Raw genomic sequence first — 17714 nt, 5'->3', positions numbered from 1 at the left:
ATAGCAGAAATGCTGAAGCTACAAGACCAACTCCAGTGGAAACTAATAGATCAAGGCGGCCGCTCGAGAAGGGAAAATGTGAGGATCTACGGAGTTCCCGAAGGAACCGAAGGTAAACCCAGATTGATGATTCCCTTCATAGAGAAGCTGCTTAGAGAGAACCTTGATATGCCGGCCGCAGAAGACCTACAGATAGAAAGGGCTCACCGCGCGTTGGCACCACAGCCCCCGGCAGGGGCCCAGCCCAGATCGATTCTGATCAGATTTCTCAGTTACAGAATGAAGGAAGAGGTGCTTAAAAGAGCATGGCAAAAGAAAGGTTTCATGTGGAACAACTGCAAAATCAGTTTAGACCACGACTACGCACCGGGGATTCTTGCCAGACGGAAGGAATATACGGAAACACGGAGAGTCCTGAAGGAAAACAACATCAGATTCCAGGCCCTGTATCCAGCTCGGCTGAGAGTCTTTTACGACGAAGGGACAAAAACTTACGCTACGGTGGAGGAGGCAACGTCGGAGCTGGCGGACCGGGGACTACCTATTAAAGTTATCACCCAACCGGAGTCACTACTGGAGAGGATTCGGCAGAAGTCGTGGCAGTTAGTGGGGCGAGGACGCTCCACTCGAACCAGAGTGTCAAACTACAAGGAAAAGCTGCAAATATTCAGACGCGAATGTACAGAGAATACAGATTAATTAAGAGAAATGACTGAAAAGAGTAAATCGGACTTAAAAGTAAAATGAAAACTGGTAACTGAAAATAAACTAAGCGGAATAACTTGAATGATAGCAATATGGTCGAGACATAAATAGGAGAAAATTCTCTATGATTATTCAAACTGCTGAGGGCCCTCTAACACAGGGTGAAGATAGAGGTTATCCCTCTGAACTGAGGCGGGTCGGTGCTCAGGCCTCACTGTGGGAAGTCGGGGAAAATTTTCAAATGTTATGCGTTCAGAAATGTCTAGGGTGTGGTTATATGTCTTGGTTTACTGTTGAGAAGGGATTGCTTACTGTTTGGTTAGAAAAGGAGAGTGCTTTTTTTCTACTAGAGAAAAATGCAAACTGAATTGGTAAAAATAATTTCCTATAATGTTAATGGGGTTTTGAATCCAATTAAAAGAAATAAGATTATGTCTAAATTGAAAAAAGAGAGGGCACAAATAGCTTTCCTCCAGGAAACACATATGAGTCAATCCGAACATGGAAAATTAAAAAGAATGGGCTTTAAGCATGTATTTTATTCATCATATAAATTGAGTCACAAAAGAAGGGTAGCTACTTTAATATCAAGTACTCTTAATTATGAACATATTTCAGAGACTAGAGACAAAGAAGGACGGTTTGTAAAAATCACAGGAAGAATAGAAGGTACAGAAATAACATTGCTGAATGTTTATGCTCCTCCAGGTAGTGAATGGTCATTTTATAGACACATTTTTGACCTAATGGTCAGTTCTCGAGGGGTAGTAATTTGTGGAGGGGATTTTAATATTAGATTAAATCCTATATTAGATTCTTCAAGAATAGTTACTCAGAATAAACCTCTGACTCGGAAAGTGAATTCATTGATGGAGGAGTTGGGAATTATAGATGTCTGGAGGGAATTACACCCTACTAGTAAAGATTATACATATTACTCTTTCCCTCATTCAGCCTATTCAAGGATAGACTATTTCTTTATCTTTAATACAGATAGACTCAGGATAAAAAACTGTACTATTGCAACAATTGATCTGTCGGATCATAGCCCAGTCTCTATGTCTCTAATCCTGGAAAGGAAAATGAGGAAAACACTATGGAGGCTAAACTCACATATACTTAATAACCCAAAAGTAATGGAGAGATTAAGGGGAGAAATCAAAGAATATCTAGACCTTAATGACACAGGAGAAACATCACCAGTGATTTTATGGGATACATTGAAAGCTGTACTGAGAGGGAAAATTATTTCCATTACTACTCACATGAAAAAAATCAATGCACAAAAATTAGCAGACCGTCAAGGAAAATTAAAACAACTTCAAGTTGGAGATAGCAAGCAAAGTAATTCAAATCGAAAACAGGAAATTAGGAAATTGCAAAGTGAAATTGATGATATTTATACGTTGGAAACTCAAAGAAATTTTCTTTACCTGAGACAAAAGAATTATGAAGTAGGAGGTAAATCAGCTAGATTATTAGCATATAAATTACGAAAACAACAAGCAGACAATACAATTCATAAAATAAAGAATCCAAAGACAAAGCTTGTGGAGAGTACAATAGGGAAAATTCAAGAGAGTTTTGAAACGTATTATCGAGAGCTGTACTCCCAACCCCGGGCCCCCAATGAGCCCTATATAGACAGTGTGTTGAATTTTTTAGATCTACCTAAACTTACAGATTTACAAAATGAAAGTTTATTTGAACCAGTAACTGTCAAAGAACTGAACGTGGCCATCTCTAGGTTAAAGGCTGGAAAGTCCCCGGGTTCTGATGGGTTTACCTCAGAGTGGTACAAGTCCCTGAAGACACAGTTAGCCCCATTACTACTTAACACCTTTAATTGGATCTTGCAGAGAGGAGAAACTCCACCTTCCTGGAGAGAAGCGATTATTTCAGTTATTCCTAAAGAGGGTAAAGATAAACTAGAATGTGGCAATTATCGGCCAATTAGTGTTCTTAATTTAGATTACAAACTATTTACATCTATATTAGCGCGCAGATTGGAAAAGCTTTTACCTGGCCTAATCCATTTAGACCAGACTGGATTTATTCAACAAAGACAAACACAGGACAACATAAGGAGAACTCTGCACATATTAGAACAGGTTAATAAGAACGAGACAGAGACAATGGTAGTAGGATTGGACGCTGAGAAAGCTTTCGATTCGGTTAGTTGGGCATTCCTATACAGAGTGTTAGGAAGATTCGGCTTTCAAGAAAGGTTTATTAAAGTAATTCAGACTCTATATGACAGCCCAACAGCCCGAATTAAGATAAATGGGGACCTCTCTGACTCCTTCATTTTAGAGAGAGGCACTAGACAGGGATGCCCAATTTCTCCTCTCCTTTTTGCGCTATATATTGAACCACTTGCCCAACTAATAAGACAGAGCGAAATCGTAAAAGGTATCAAGGTGGCAGGGATTGAACAGAAAGTGGCGTTATTCGCAGATGATGTTTTGGTCTATCTGAGTGAACCAGAAAAATCATTTATAGGATTGTTTACACTGTTGGATGACTTTGGGAAAATATCAGGTTATAAAATAAATGTAAAGAAAACGCAGGTTATGTCCCTAAATTATACACCATCCAAAAAATTGCAGGATACATACGATCTTAAGTGGGAAGCTAAATCATTAAAATATTTAGGAATAACCCTGCCGAAGGATCTTTCAACACTGTCACAGGTAAATTATGGGCCATTAATCTCAGAGATAAAAGCAGATATGCATAGATGGAATCTTATCCCCTTTTTAAGTTTAAATTCAAGGATAAATACTATAAAAATGAATATTCTTCCTCGGTTATTATATCTTTTCCGTACTTTACCAGTGGAGGTGGATGATAATCAATTCAGGGAATGGGACAAATGGATTTCCCGCTTCATTTGGCAAGGAAGGAAACCTAGAATTCGATATAACACCTTATAGTTAGGGAAGGAAAGAGGAGGTATGGTTCTTCCTTGCCTGAGAAACTATTTTTATGCCTCACAGATAACCCTTCTGTTATATTGGTGTATAAGGCTAGATGGAAGGAAATAGAATTTGGATTAGTTGACAGTTTTCCTCTTCAGGCCTCAATAGCTGACAAAGGATTGATGGCCCAGTTGGAAAAATTTAATAATGCTTGGATAAATCTTACATTAAAAGTATGGCAGAAGGTGGTTAATTCATGTGGAATTAATAACATGCTAAAACTCTTTAGATGGTGTGCATATGATACCGAATTCCTTCCCAACAGAGGAGATAAAAGATTTGAGCTATGGATAAAGAAAGGTCTTACAACCTACCTCTCATTTATAGATAAAAGAGTATTACAAAGTTTCCAAATCCTGCAGGACAAACATGGCCTAGAAGACAACGACTTTTTTAGGTACCTTCAAATACGAAACTATGTTAACCAGAGTTGTAGATATACAGACCTATCAACAGTAGAATTAGAATTTTTCAAGATTCTGAATTCGGCTTGCAGTTCAATACCTAGTAAATCAGTTTCTCGCCTATATAATGCACTCTCCCATGCTAAAAATGTAAATACACTGTATATTAAAGAGAAGTGGGAGAAAGAAGCGGGGTTGGTACTTTCAGAGGAGGCTTGGGGGAAAATCTGCAGCTTTCAATGGTCCTCGACTAATTCTTTGACTTGGAGAGAACATTGTTGGAAAAACATTATAAGATACTTCAAGACCCCATATCAGGAAAAATATAAAGATACAAATGTGATGTGTTGGAGAAGGTGCGGCTCCAAGGAGGCAAATCATTTTCATATTTTCTGGGATTGCCCTAAATTAAGTCTATTTTGGGAAGGTATTCATAGAACATTAGTTAAGGTACTTAGGTCCCAGATACCTCTGAGACGCTCTATTTGGGGCATGTATTGTTCCTTGAACAGAAGGAAGATATAAAGTTGCTGCAGGCCCTCTTAGCGGCAAGTAAGAAATCGATCACTAGAAAATGGCTAAATCCAATACCACCTACATTAGAAGATTGGTACGAAATTATCTTGGAAATATTTAAAATGGAAAAGTTGACTTACTCCCTGAGAACTCAAAAAGAAACATTTTATCAAATCTGGAATAAATGGATTGAATATATAACCCCAATGCGAGCAGACTTTAGATGACTCTCCTAATGATTTATATTGCTCTTCTCATCAACACAGTAATATTGCTAACGTAAGCACCCCTAGTCTAAATGTTTGTTGTTTTTTTTTGGAAAATAGAGAATTAACACAAGTAAAGGGAAAGATTTGGGAAAGGGATTAAAAAAAAATGAAAAAATTAAGTAAATAAGTACATAGGGATTGGATAATTATGTCTGCGGGCAGGAACACGCACGAACAAATTGGGATATAAACACCTACAATGGTTGGTATATAGGCTTGTATGCAACATCTTGGACCAGTGGAAATGGTCCAGAAGGGTTGTATGGAAACTATTATTACCATTTTTCTTAACAACTAATTTCATTACTTAGCCTAATAGGTTAGATTTACCACAGTACATAATTATCTATTTAAATGTTTATTTTCCTTTTATATCATCTCAATGTGTACTTAAGAATGTATAAATAATTGTAGTTTTATACATATAAAAAAATGGAAAAGGTTATATGTGTGAAAAAAGTACATGATAATTGTGAATTCCTTATCCAAACAAAAATAAAATTTAAAAAAAAAAGAGTTTGTACATCTTCCCCGTGGAATGTGTGGGTTTTCTCCAGGTGCTCCAGTTTCCCCCCAAAATCCAAAGAAATACTGGTTAGTAGAGTAATTGGTAATTGTAAATTGTCCCATGATTAGGCTGGGGTTAAATTGAGGGCTGCTGGATGGTGCAGATCAAAGGGCCAGAGGGCTTATTCCACACTGTATCTCAATCAATCGATAAGTAACTGTACAAACTAACTAAAACAGCTCAGAAAACTTTACAAGTGAAAAAGAGTAATATCTTTGCAGCACACACTTAAACACAGTTCTCCCCACATAACTTTTCTGAAGTTATATTGTGAAGAAAATTGATTGAGGTACACATCAGAATCAATCATAAAGAGACAGGTATTCAGCAAATAGCTCCCTCTACATCTTGGAAATGCATGCCTTTAAAAAATCAGTTTTACAACACTTCTAATTTTCTTTTTTCTGCTAACCGGTTACACCTGCCCAATTTTGTGCTGAACCACTTTTAGATGCTGTAGGCTACAATCCCCAGTAGATTGTCTTTTACAGTTCTGGAAGGGTGGGGGGATGGTGGGGGGAGAAGAGGGGTAATGAGGAGAATCAGGAGGAGGAGAAAAGGCAAATCAGAGAAGGGTAAAATTAAATACCTTTGTCAAATTAACAACACGTTTTTTTAAAAAATACAATGATATTAAAACCTTTCACTTATATTTAAACATGCTATACACAAAATGGGTGGTTTTAACCATGTCATAAATAGTTGGAAAGTAGCATTGGAAACATAAAAGTCAGACCAACCCATACAAACATTGCCATTTTGAGAATTTTTGGGAAGCTTCCTTCACATCAGCCAGTTATGACATCAAATTTCTTACCCTTGTTTTTGTTATTCACAATTTGCTTTAGCTGCATCAGGTCCTCATAACTATCAAAGGCATCCATGTTACACTCTCCTAGATGATCCAAATTTCCTACATTTAAAAAGACAATCGATTTTCACCATGATATTTCCAATTGCACCATGAAACAAAAGTCATACAGACAGACTAAATTGCTGGAAATACCCAGCATGTCAAGTAGCATCCATTGAAAGACAGCATCAGTTTTTCTGGTTGAAGACCCATTGTCAGTACTAATGCAGAAACATCAATATAAATATTACAGGTGCCTATTGCCTTTGAAAAGACATAGCTAAATTGGACTGGATTTCTATTTGATTATTTACCATCCAAAGAATTAAAAGGATAATAGCTCACAAGCAAACACAGACCAAGGCCAGTTGTCCCTTTCTATTAATATATTTAATTAGCAGCACTGCTTTATTTGAAGGTTTGCCAACAGTGAATATATAAATTAATATCTGGCTCGCATAACTAACATGATGGAATGCTATATCTATGGATATCATTCATATAAACTTCAAAAAGGCATTTCATAGGGACCTTCACAAGAATTTATTAGCAAAAATGATAGTGATAGTTGAGAGATAACATGACAAAACATTCTGGTGAGAGCTTGCAATATAAACACAGAACAAGATAAAATAAAAGGATTTCACTAACAATGAGATACATTCACAAACATCTGTCACAGTGCATCAACTTTTTGGCAGTGTCATTAAATTAAGGACAGAAAGTGCTGGAGATATTCAGCAGGTCAGGTAACATCTTTGCACAAAGCAACAGTTAATGTTTCAGACCCTGGAACTTTCGTAAGAATGGGAAAGAGAAAGCAAATTCAATTTTAGAAGCATTCTCTGCTTCTAAAATGACCATCAGAAGCCCATTGAACTTTTTTGTCCGTGTAATGCATTGCCAACAGCAAGGCTACGGGACATGACCAGCAGTTTATACCAATGGTTTAAAAAAAGTCAAAATTGAGACAGGTAGCTCTGATGCTAACACTACAACTGGAGAATTCTATTTAGAATTCACAAGGCAACAATGTGCGCTGACAGAACATGAGATATTGTTCCTCAACGTTGCACTAGGTCTCATTGTAACTGTGAAAAACACCATACATGTCAAGATGGGAGTGAGGTGGGGAACTAAAATTGCAGGCAACCAAAAGCCCAGTCACCCCTATAGACTGAACACAGGTGCAATAACCCACTCCGCATTTGGTTTCTCCACTGTAGAGGAGGCCACATGGTGACTGCCAGTGTCACACATTAGACTGAAATAAATCTTAGTCAATCACCATTTCACCTGCAAAGACTGTTTGGCTCCCTTGATGATGGGAAGGGAAGAGGTGAAATGTCAGGTGCTTCATCTTCTTTGGCTGCCTGGGAAAGTACCACAATACTGTAAATGGTTGATGGGGATAAATGAGCTAACTATGAAGTAGTGATCCTTTTGAAATGATGAAAGCAGAGGGAATGGGAATACATTACTGGTGGTGGAATTTTGTTAGAGTTAACATAAGTCAGAAGGGGGAGCTGGGGAGGGGCTTTGGGATTCTAATGTTTTAACTGTCATTCATTCTTTGGGGCACCTCTGTTTTCATTGATGTTTGCGAAGAAAAAGAATTTCAGGATGTTTTTAGTATACATTTCTCTGACTTTAAATGTACCTATTGAACCTACTATTGAAGTAGTGATTTCCTAGTCCACTCTTCGCTCCCCAGTGTCCATGTTTTCCATGCAATTGAAGTACAATACTCATTTTGTCACCTTGTCCCTTCCCACAAACCAAGGACCAATGTATTTTCAGGTGAAGTAGTGAATCACTTAAGGCTGATTTATACTTGTGCGTACTAGCTTACGCCTTAGCCTACGCAAGTGGGCTATGCTGTTGTGAGCGTTTATACTTGTGCGTTGGTGTGTCTGCGTTGCTCTGCAATTCACCGCCAAAACGCTAGTTGGCGGTGGGGTTTCTATGCCACTGTGTTGAGCTTCTTCGTGTTGAAACTCAACACGAAGAAACTCAAACTTCAAACAATGGCGACAAACTGAAGGAGGGTGAATTTTCTGTGCTTGTCCGGCCACTGAGAGACATGGACGAGGAAATGGATTTCAAATATTTTCGGATGTCAGCAGGTAGATTTGACGATTTGGTTCATCGTCTCCAACCATTTATTTCGCATCAATGTACGCACAGTATACTCAGAGACTGGCAACCACCATTCGAGTTTTAGCTTCAGGTGGAAGTCAACAGGCTGTAGCAGCTGGCTACAAACTGGCATCAAGCACAGGGTCCTCCATAATTTCGAAGGTCTGTAACACTTTATGAAAAGCATTGCAGCCAGAATTCCTTTCTTGCCCTTCAGTTGCCCAATGGGAAGCTATTGCAGCACAGGAGGAAATGCGATGCTACCAAGCAGACCAATCATAGTTGTTGCGGTCTGCGTCGCAATGACGCGTAGTTACATTTTTGGGGAGGTGCGCGTCAGGCTACAGCATAGGGTACGCTGTTACGCCGTACCTACAGCGTCGATTTGACGCACAAGTATAAATTGGCCTTTACACTTCTTCCAATCTCGTGTAATATGGTCTGAAAGAGACAGTTTCTTTTGCCAGTGACATGAAAATTGATGGGAGGGGTTGTGGCCATGAGAAAATTATGAGTCTGCAACTGGATACAAACTAAGTGAGCAAGCAAAAACTTGGCAAATGGAACTTAATGAGAAAACGTGACATTATGAACTTTGGTAAGAAAAATCTAAATACAAACTTTCTCTCCTAAATGGAGAAAGATTGCAGAGGAGGAGAATTTAGATGTTTTTGTACATAAATCACTAAAAGTTAGTAGCTAGATGCAGCAAGTGCTTAGAAAGGCAAAATGCATATTGACTTTCATTGTAAAAGAGTTGGAGTTTACAGATAAGTAATTTGTATATGCTACTGTTGAGGCCATATCTGGAGTGCTGTTCACAATTTTGACTCTCTTATTGAGAAATTAAATACTCTTTTGGAGACACCTAAGAGATTCACTAGGTTAATTCTTGGGGCGAGAGGACTGTGCAATCACATGTAGTTAAAGAAATTAGTTTTATATTCTTAAGAGTTTAGATGAATGAGGGATTGAAATGTAGAAGATCTTTAGAGAGAAAGACAGGGTAGATATGGCGATGTGTTCACTGCAGAACAAGGGAACGTAGTTACAAACTGAGAAGGCCATCATTAAAAGCTTAAAGGGTGGTGAATTTCAGGAATTTTCTATAAGAGAAGGTTGTGGAAGCTAGATCATTTGGCATATTTAAAGAGGAAGTACATAAATTTTTCAAAGGAAGATCAAGAAATTGAGGGCCATAGTCAAGTCAAGTCACTTTTTATTGTCATTTCGACCATAACTGCTGGTACAGTACACAGTAAAAACAAGACAATGTTTTTCAGGACCATGGTGCTACATGAAACAATACAAAAACTACACTGAACTATGTAAAACAACACTGAAACTACACTAGACTACAGACCTACCCAGGACTGCATAAAGTGCACAAAACAGTGCAGGCATTACAATAAATAATAAACAAGACAATAGGCACAGTAGAGGGTAGTAGGTTAGTGTCAGTCCAGGCTCTGGGTATTGAGGAGTCTGATGGCTTAGGGAAGGAACTGTTACAGTCTGGTCGAGAGAGCCCGAATGCTTTGGTGCCTTTTGCCAGATGGCAGGAGGGAGAAGAGTTTGTATGAGGGGTGCGTGGGGTCCTTCATAATGCTGTTTGCTTTATGGATGCAGCGTGTGGTGTGAATGTCTGTGATGGCGGGAAGAGAGACCCTGATGATCTTCTCAGCTGACCTCACTATCCGCTGCAGGGTCTTGTGATCCGAGATGGTGCAATTTTCCGAACCAGGCAGTGATGCAGCTGCTCAGGATGCTCTCAATACGACCTTTGTAGAATGTGGGATGTAGATGGGGGGTGGGAGATGACTTTTCTCAGCCTTCGCAGAAAGTAAAGACACTGCTGGGCTTTCTTTGCTAGGGAGCTGGCGTTGAGGGACTAGGTGAGATTCTCCACCAGGTGAACACCAAGAAATTTGGTGCTCTTAACAATCTCTACGGAGGAGTCGATGTTCAGCAGAGAATGGTTGCTTCATGTCCTCCTGAAGTCAACAACCTTCTCTTTTGTTGGTACTGGCACAGAAGCAGATGTCTGGGAGATATTAGCCATGATCATATTATGCCGATGAGAACATAGGAGCGGGCTCGAGAGGTTGAGTTGCCACTCTGATCGTTATTATATCCTAAAGCTGTGGCCTTAGCTGGTGAGTATTTGGACTATTTTATTCTCATTTCAAATTTATAGAACCTGCATTTATTTTGTTAATTATTTGGATAAAAGAATGTAGAATCATATTCCCAATTTTGCAACTGAGAACCAATTGATGGAGACAAGTTGTGTAGATTGAGCAAAAAGCACCAAGTTGTAAACTATGATAGGGAAGACAATTTGAAGCATTGAAATCTGCTCCAGCTACTTCAGACTGTTCACTGTCATGAACACCAGGACAGCTTCTGCAGCATTCCTAAACAGTTAGTATGAAAACTCATCTATTAAACTGTGTCAAAGTTCTTAGGCTATCATCATAATGGAGAAATACCTGAAAATATGCATTAATTAACCACTTAAATAATGTAAAAGACATAGTCTTCTGTTATGTTGAAATGCGGGGGAAAGTAAAATACTCCTCAGCTACACAAGATATGTGATTAATTACCGAGATCTAATGACGCAAGGCAGTCATCCATTTTGTTTAGTATATCATCCAAGGAATCTTCGTATTCCTTTCTCTGCTGATGTTGTGCCTAGAACAGGAATCAAGAAAAAACAATTATTCTTATTCTAAAATTAGTTAACTAAGTAATGTTTCTTCTTCAAGATTGAATAGGGAGAAATTTTATCTAATTTGTATTCATGGTACAAGAAATCCATTATTGTTTTTAACTACTAGGCAAACGTTTGGACTAAAAATATACAAAAGATTTTATAGGCTTTTTTCTGCCATATTGGAGATCAATTTACAGGACATTAGTAATAATGGAAGTTTAGGCAGTACAACATTAGGAGTTGATGCCAGCAGAAAACAAAATGTAAAGATAAAAGGGCCATTTTCTGTTACTAGTGTGTTACTGCAGATTACTGTTGGGGCTTTAGTTACTTAAAATCCACATTACAGGTTTCCCCCGCTAACCGAAGGTAGAGCGTTCCTATGAAACAGTTCATAAGCCAGAATGTCGTAAAGTGAATAAGGAATTACCATTTATTAATATGGGAAAAATTTTTAAGTGTTCCCAGACCCAAAAAATAGCCTACAAAATCATGTCAAATAACACATAAAACCTAAAATAACAGTAACATATAGTAAAAGCAGGAATGATACGATAAATACACAGCCAATATAAAGTAGAAATACTTTTCTGCAGCACTGTCTAGCGCAGCGAAAATCTCGCGGAAGCGCTCTCGGCAGAAACACGGTGCAAACGCTCTCAGCAGAACCACTCTGTCCAGTAACCTTTAAGCTATGAAGCTGCCAAATCATATCAAATAACACAAAAATACACGGCCTATATAAAGTAGAAATAATGTATGTACAGTGTAGTTTCACTTACCAGAATAGGGAAGACTCAAATAAATTGCAGTTTCGTCACAGTTAAACACTTGCTTATATGAATAACCACCTTCTGTAATTATTTTCTTCAGTTCTGCTGGGAACTTTTCGGCAGCTTCAGTATCAGCTGAAGCACTCTCTCAGGTAAACGTTAAACTATGAAGCTGCCCTCGCCTCAGAAACCGATCAAACCACCCATAACTACCTTTAAATTCCACTTACTCAACACTTTCATCACCATCATCCAGTGCTTTCTATTTCAGCTTATTAAAAAGACTGACTGATTTCTCCTCAAGTATAAGGAAACTTAATGGAACACCATGCTTTGTACATCCATCAATCCACTCAAGCAATAGACTATCCATTTTATCCATTATTGGATACCGACTAAGAGAGACCATTTTGCTACGAGTAGAAGCAGCAGTAACATTGGCAGCTTTCAAAATTATTTCCCTCTGCGTATAAATAGTGCGAATGGTGGACGCAGGCAAGTTCAACGCGTGGACAATGTCCTTACTTCATACACCACGATCAAGATGCTTAATTATGTCTAGTTTTACGCTAAGTGTAACACCCTTAGGAGCTCTTTTAGGCTTTTCCGATACCTTAGAACTCATCTTGCTAACGGATGCATAAAATAAATCGAGATAAAGCACGTGTTTAAGCAATGGCGGCTAGAATGCAGTTCCGGGGGAGGAGCTTGGCTGTTCTGGCACGTGCTGCCTTTTTTCATAACAGTGAAAACACCTTCTGTTAGCGAAAACAGGTACCTAATGTAGGTCTTTCGTAACAGAGCGGTGTCGTAAAGCGAACGTTCGGAAAACGGGGGCCACCTGTATTGACAAAATGAATAGGACCAAGTATAATTTACCCAATTTTGCTGGTGACATAAAGAAAAACATGGCAAAAAAAGTTATATCTTGGTTAAAAATTGGAAAGTAAGCAGAAATATAGGATTCTACAAGCTTTTCAGTTGAGATGTTGTGCCAACCTTTTAACCTACTCCAAGATCACTTTAACACTTCCCTCCCACATTGCCCTCCACTTTTTCTTTCAACCATGTGCTTATCCAAGAGTCTCTTAAATGTTCCTAATGTTTCTGTTTGTACCTTCATCCCTGGCCAGACATCCGCCACTTCCTGTGTTTAAAAAAAAAACCTTTGACATCCCCCTGGACTTTCCTCCAATCACCTTAAAATCATGTCCTCTCATATTAGCCATTTCCACCCTAGGAAAAGGGCGCCGGCTGCCTACTATCTAGTCCTTTTATCTTATATAACTCTACCAAGTCACCTCTCATCCTCCTTCCCTACAAAGAGAAAAGCCCTAGCTTGCACAGCCTATACTCATGAGGCATGCTCTCTAATCCAAGCAACATCCCTGGTAAATTTCCTCTGCACTGCTAAAAATTCTGTCGTTCACCCTGTACTCTGCATCCTAGTAATGTCCCATTGTAACCTATGGCAACCTGCTACCGTGGTATAGTGCAATATTAAAAAATATTGCAAGTTACAATAAGATATATATACACACACACATATATGTATATAAAAAACAAAAATACATAGTGCAATGAGAGCAAAATTGTGATGTAGTGTTTACAGATCATTCAGAAATCTCATGGAGAGTAAGAAACTGTTCCTAAAAGTGTAGAATGTACATTTTCAGGCTTCTGTACCTCCTCCCTGATGGCAGTGCTAAGAGCACATTCTTGGATGGTGAGGTTCCTTAATGATGGATTTAACAGATTTAATCCTGACCTTGTTTTGTTTTCCTCCCACATTCTGAAGACATATGGTTAGGTAGGTTAACTGGCTACTGCAAAATGCTGCTAGTGTGCAGGTAAGCTGTATATCAGAGGAGTTAATAGGCATCTGAGGGGAATAAAATGGGATTAGTATAAATGGATGCTTGATGATTTGAAGTGGATCTGGAGACCAAGGACTGTTGTATGACTATATGACTTTATGGATGTTCTGGAGCTTAACTGAAAGGTGATCTCACTGAAAGATACTAGTTCCTGAGGTTGAATTTAAGACATACCCTGAAGTGACAGAGTCAAGAATTGGGAGGCCCGGCCTCCAATAAGGCATCATCAATTTAAGATCAAGATCAAGAGAAACTACTTCTCTCAATTACGGACTTAAAAGAAAATCTTGCAGCCACTGCACATCTGTAAGCAGAAAACACTTGTTAAGCAGATGAATAGAGCAAAGCATCTAAACGCAACCCAAAATATTAATTTCCTCTTTAGAGCTGCTGTCTAACTGGATCAGCATTTGCAACATTTGCTGATTTGTTGGCAATTATTCCACCCAGACCTCCATAAATGCTGAATGATGAAGTAAATTCAAGTGGCAGTAGATACATTTTTTAGCCACAGTAGACAGGGTTTAATGTGGATTTGGAGGCAGGTATGGCAGATGAGAGTGGTGATGAAGAGATTAAAAATTATAACAAGATGGAGTTGAAGCTGTCAATCAGATCGGCAACACTTTTAATTGAATAGCTGATGAGAGTCAAGGAGCCCTGTAGTCCGTTCCTGCTCCCATTTATTTTGTTCTGCCTGGAAGGAATGCATTTACTGTATTAATCATTTGTTCTTTTCTCACATCTTTAATCTTCAGTTACATAAGCCCATCATAATGCAACCTACCCACCTAACCTGTCCTGAACACATTTTGGCCTCAATATCATTGAGAATTTGGAGTATTGTGTGCAGTTCTAGATGCTCCAGTACAGGAAGGATGTGGAGGTAATGAAGCTGGAGCAGAAAAGGTTTACTGGGATGCTGTCAGGATCAGCTATATAGAGGCTGTTTAAACTTGGATTGTTTTCTCAATTGTGGCTCAGGGGAGGCGATAGAAACATAGAAATCTACAGCACATTACAGGTCCTTCGGCCCACAATGTTGTGCCGACCATGTAACTACTCAAGAAACTGCCTAGAATTTCCCTAGTGCATAGCCCTGTATTTTGCTGAGCTTTGTGTACCTATCTAAGAGGCTCTTAAAAGATCCTATTGTATCCAACTCTACCACCTTTGCTGGCAGTGGATTCCACACACCCACCACTCTCTGTGTGAAAAACTTAACCCTGACATCCCCCCCTTGTACCTGCTTCCAAGCGCCTTAAAACTATGACCCCCTAGGTTAGCCTTTTCAGCCCTGGGAAGAAGCACCTGGCTATCCAGACAATCAATGCCTCTCATCATCTTATACACCTCTATCAGGTCACCTCTCATTCTCCGTCACCCCAAGGAGAAAAGGCCAAGTTCACTCAACCTATTCCCATAAGGCATGCTCTCCAATCCAGGCAATATCCTTGTAAATCTCCTTTGCTCTCTCTCTCTATAGTATCCACATCCTTCCTGTAGTGAGGTGACCAGAACTGAACACAGTACTCCAAGTGGGGTCTAACTAAGGTCTTGTATAGCTTTAACATTACCTCACGGCTCTTGAACTCAATCCTACAGATGAAGGCCATCACACCATACACCTTAACAGCAGCTTTGAGTATTCTTTAGACACGGACCCCAAGATCTTGCTGATCCTCCATACTGCCAAGAGGCTTACCATTAATATTATATTCTGTATTCAAATTTGACCTATCAAAATGAACCTCTTTACACTGTCTGGGTGGAACTCTATCGGCCACTTCTCAGCTCAGTTCTGCATCTTATCAATGTCCCACTGTAACCTCTGACAACCCTTCAGACTATCCACAACACCCCCCAACATTTGTATCATCAGCAAACTTACTAAACCACCCTTCTACTTCCTCATCCAGGTTATTTATAAAAATCACAAAGAGGAGAGGTCTAAGAACAGATCCCTGCGGAATACCACTGGTCACCGTCCTCCATGCAGAATATGAACCATCTACAACCACCCTTTGCCTTCTGTGGGCAAGCCAATTCTGGATCCACAAAGCAAGGTCTCCTTGGATCCCATGCCTCCTTACTTGAGTCTTACATGGGGAACCTTATCAAATACCTTACTGAAATCCATATATACTACATCCACTGCTTTACCCTCATCAATGTATTTTTTTTAATATCCTCAAAGAATTAAATCAGGCTCGTAAGACACAACCTGCCCTTGACAAAGCCATGCTGACTATCCCTAATCAGATTACGTCTCTCCAAATGCTCATAAATCCTGCCACTCAGCATCTTCTCCAACAACTTGCCCACTACTGAAGTGAGACTCACTAGTCTATAATTTCCTGGGTTATCTCTACTCCCTTTATTGAACAAGGAAACATTTGCAAACTTCCAATCCTCTGGTACTTCTCCCGTCCCTATTGATGATGCAAAGATCATTGCCGGAGGCTCAGCAATCTCCTCCCTTGCTTCCCACAGTAGACTTAGCTTTAAGATGAGAGGAGGAAGTTTAAAGGAAATGTGCAGGCTAGGTTCCTCTCCAACCCCCCACAGAGAGGTAGGTGCCTAGAATACACTGCCAAGATGGTAGTGGAAGCAGAGACAATAGTAGCTTTAAGAAGCAATTAGACAGACACGACATGTGAACATGCAGAGAATGGAGGAACATGGATCATGTGCAAGCAGATAGGTTCAGGATAGTTTACCATCATGGTCAGCACAGAGATCGTGCACCAAAGGCCTGTTCCTGTGCTGTACTGTTCTATGTTTTATTATATTTTGTGTTGACATGTTTTGTGTCTTCCATTGCACAGACCAAAGGACTATCATTGGAATACTAAGAATTGATCTTCAGGGTTCTCTCCTTCCCCAAACATTGCTAATTTCCTCCTTACATGCTCTGTTATTTCAACATTATGACAATAAACAATGCTCTACTCAGCAAACAGTGCCCACATAAGCAAGCTACCAAGATGGAAGGTGCAGTTGACTGGGAATGGAAATGATGGAATTAAGTGGAAAAATGATAACATTTATAAGTCACAATGGACTTCAATTTCAAAGTGAATTTCTAACTCCAATATGCATACTGTCCTCAATCCTCCAAGTGTTTGAGTTGTGGCATCAGGAAGAGATGTCAGAGAAACTACTGGAAAATTGCGGTATACATTTTTTAAAAATTTGGACAGGACACACTGCAGCATGAATTAATGAACGGGAGGATTCAGTATGAGAACTACTCCAGTTCATTGCCTTATTAATTAAGATTTGCAGCATCTCATAGCTACTTGATGCTGCTATATTCCAACAGTTCTCAACAATTTTAGATTGTCAAAACTTTAAATTGCTGGATAAAATATATCCTTGTTTTCAAACATTTGAGGGGTAAAGATAAAAACTTAATATCTTCCTCTAGGAAAATGAGATCCAAATAATTTAGTTTAAATCTTTCAGAAAAACAATCAAGGATAACTTAATAAAATTAGGGCTCTGACATTAGGCCCAAGGCCATGGACACATATGCAAAACGATAATCTAATGCTTACTTCTACAAAGGAAAGAAGCTTTAACAATCAAACCAAAGATAATCTTGTTCATTTCCATTCTGAATTTAAATATTGTGGACAAAAATGTAGACAAAGCTATCTGCAGACTTTACATTGCCAGCCATGGTTGAGCATTTATCTATATTTCTGCAAAGTAAAGCCAACAAAATGCATTAACTTATGACTGCAATACAATTGTACTTCCAGGAAAATTTCTCAAATGTTAAACTACCACTTATATTTCAACTTACCAATAAATCACAAAGTTAATCATGCTAGATTTAATCATTGGATAGGAAGCTTTGTGAAGAGCTTGAAACACAGAATCATTCTGGCAGAGGAGATCTTTC

At 39.0% G+C, this 17714-nt stretch overlaps 1 protein-coding gene across 3 annotated transcripts in view; it reads right to left on the bottom strand.

The window, feature by feature from the left end:
• Positions 1–17714, bottom strand: part of knl1 (kinetochore scaffold 1) — a 74601-nt gene that overhangs the window by 16843 nt on the left and 40044 nt on the right. For all 3 annotated transcript variants that reach the window (XM_063053060.1, XM_063053077.1, XM_063053067.1), the window contains 2 exons: positions 11045–11132; positions 6261–6356 (listed from right to left, as the gene is read on the bottom strand). In XM_063053060.1, coding sequence (XP_062909130.1) covers positions 6261–6356; positions 11045–11132 — 184 coding nt within the window. The remainder of the gene's footprint in view (positions 1–6260; positions 6357–11044; positions 11133–17714) is intronic.

This window comes from Mobula hypostoma, chromosome 1 (assembly GCF_963921235.1).
Source record: "Mobula hypostoma chromosome 1, sMobHyp1.1, whole genome shotgun sequence".
Lineage (NCBI taxonomy): Eukaryota > Metazoa > Chordata > Chondrichthyes > Myliobatiformes > Myliobatidae > Mobula > Mobula hypostoma.
Note: the sequence above shows the minus strand (reverse complement) of the source record. Positions and strands in the feature narration are given on the sequence as shown.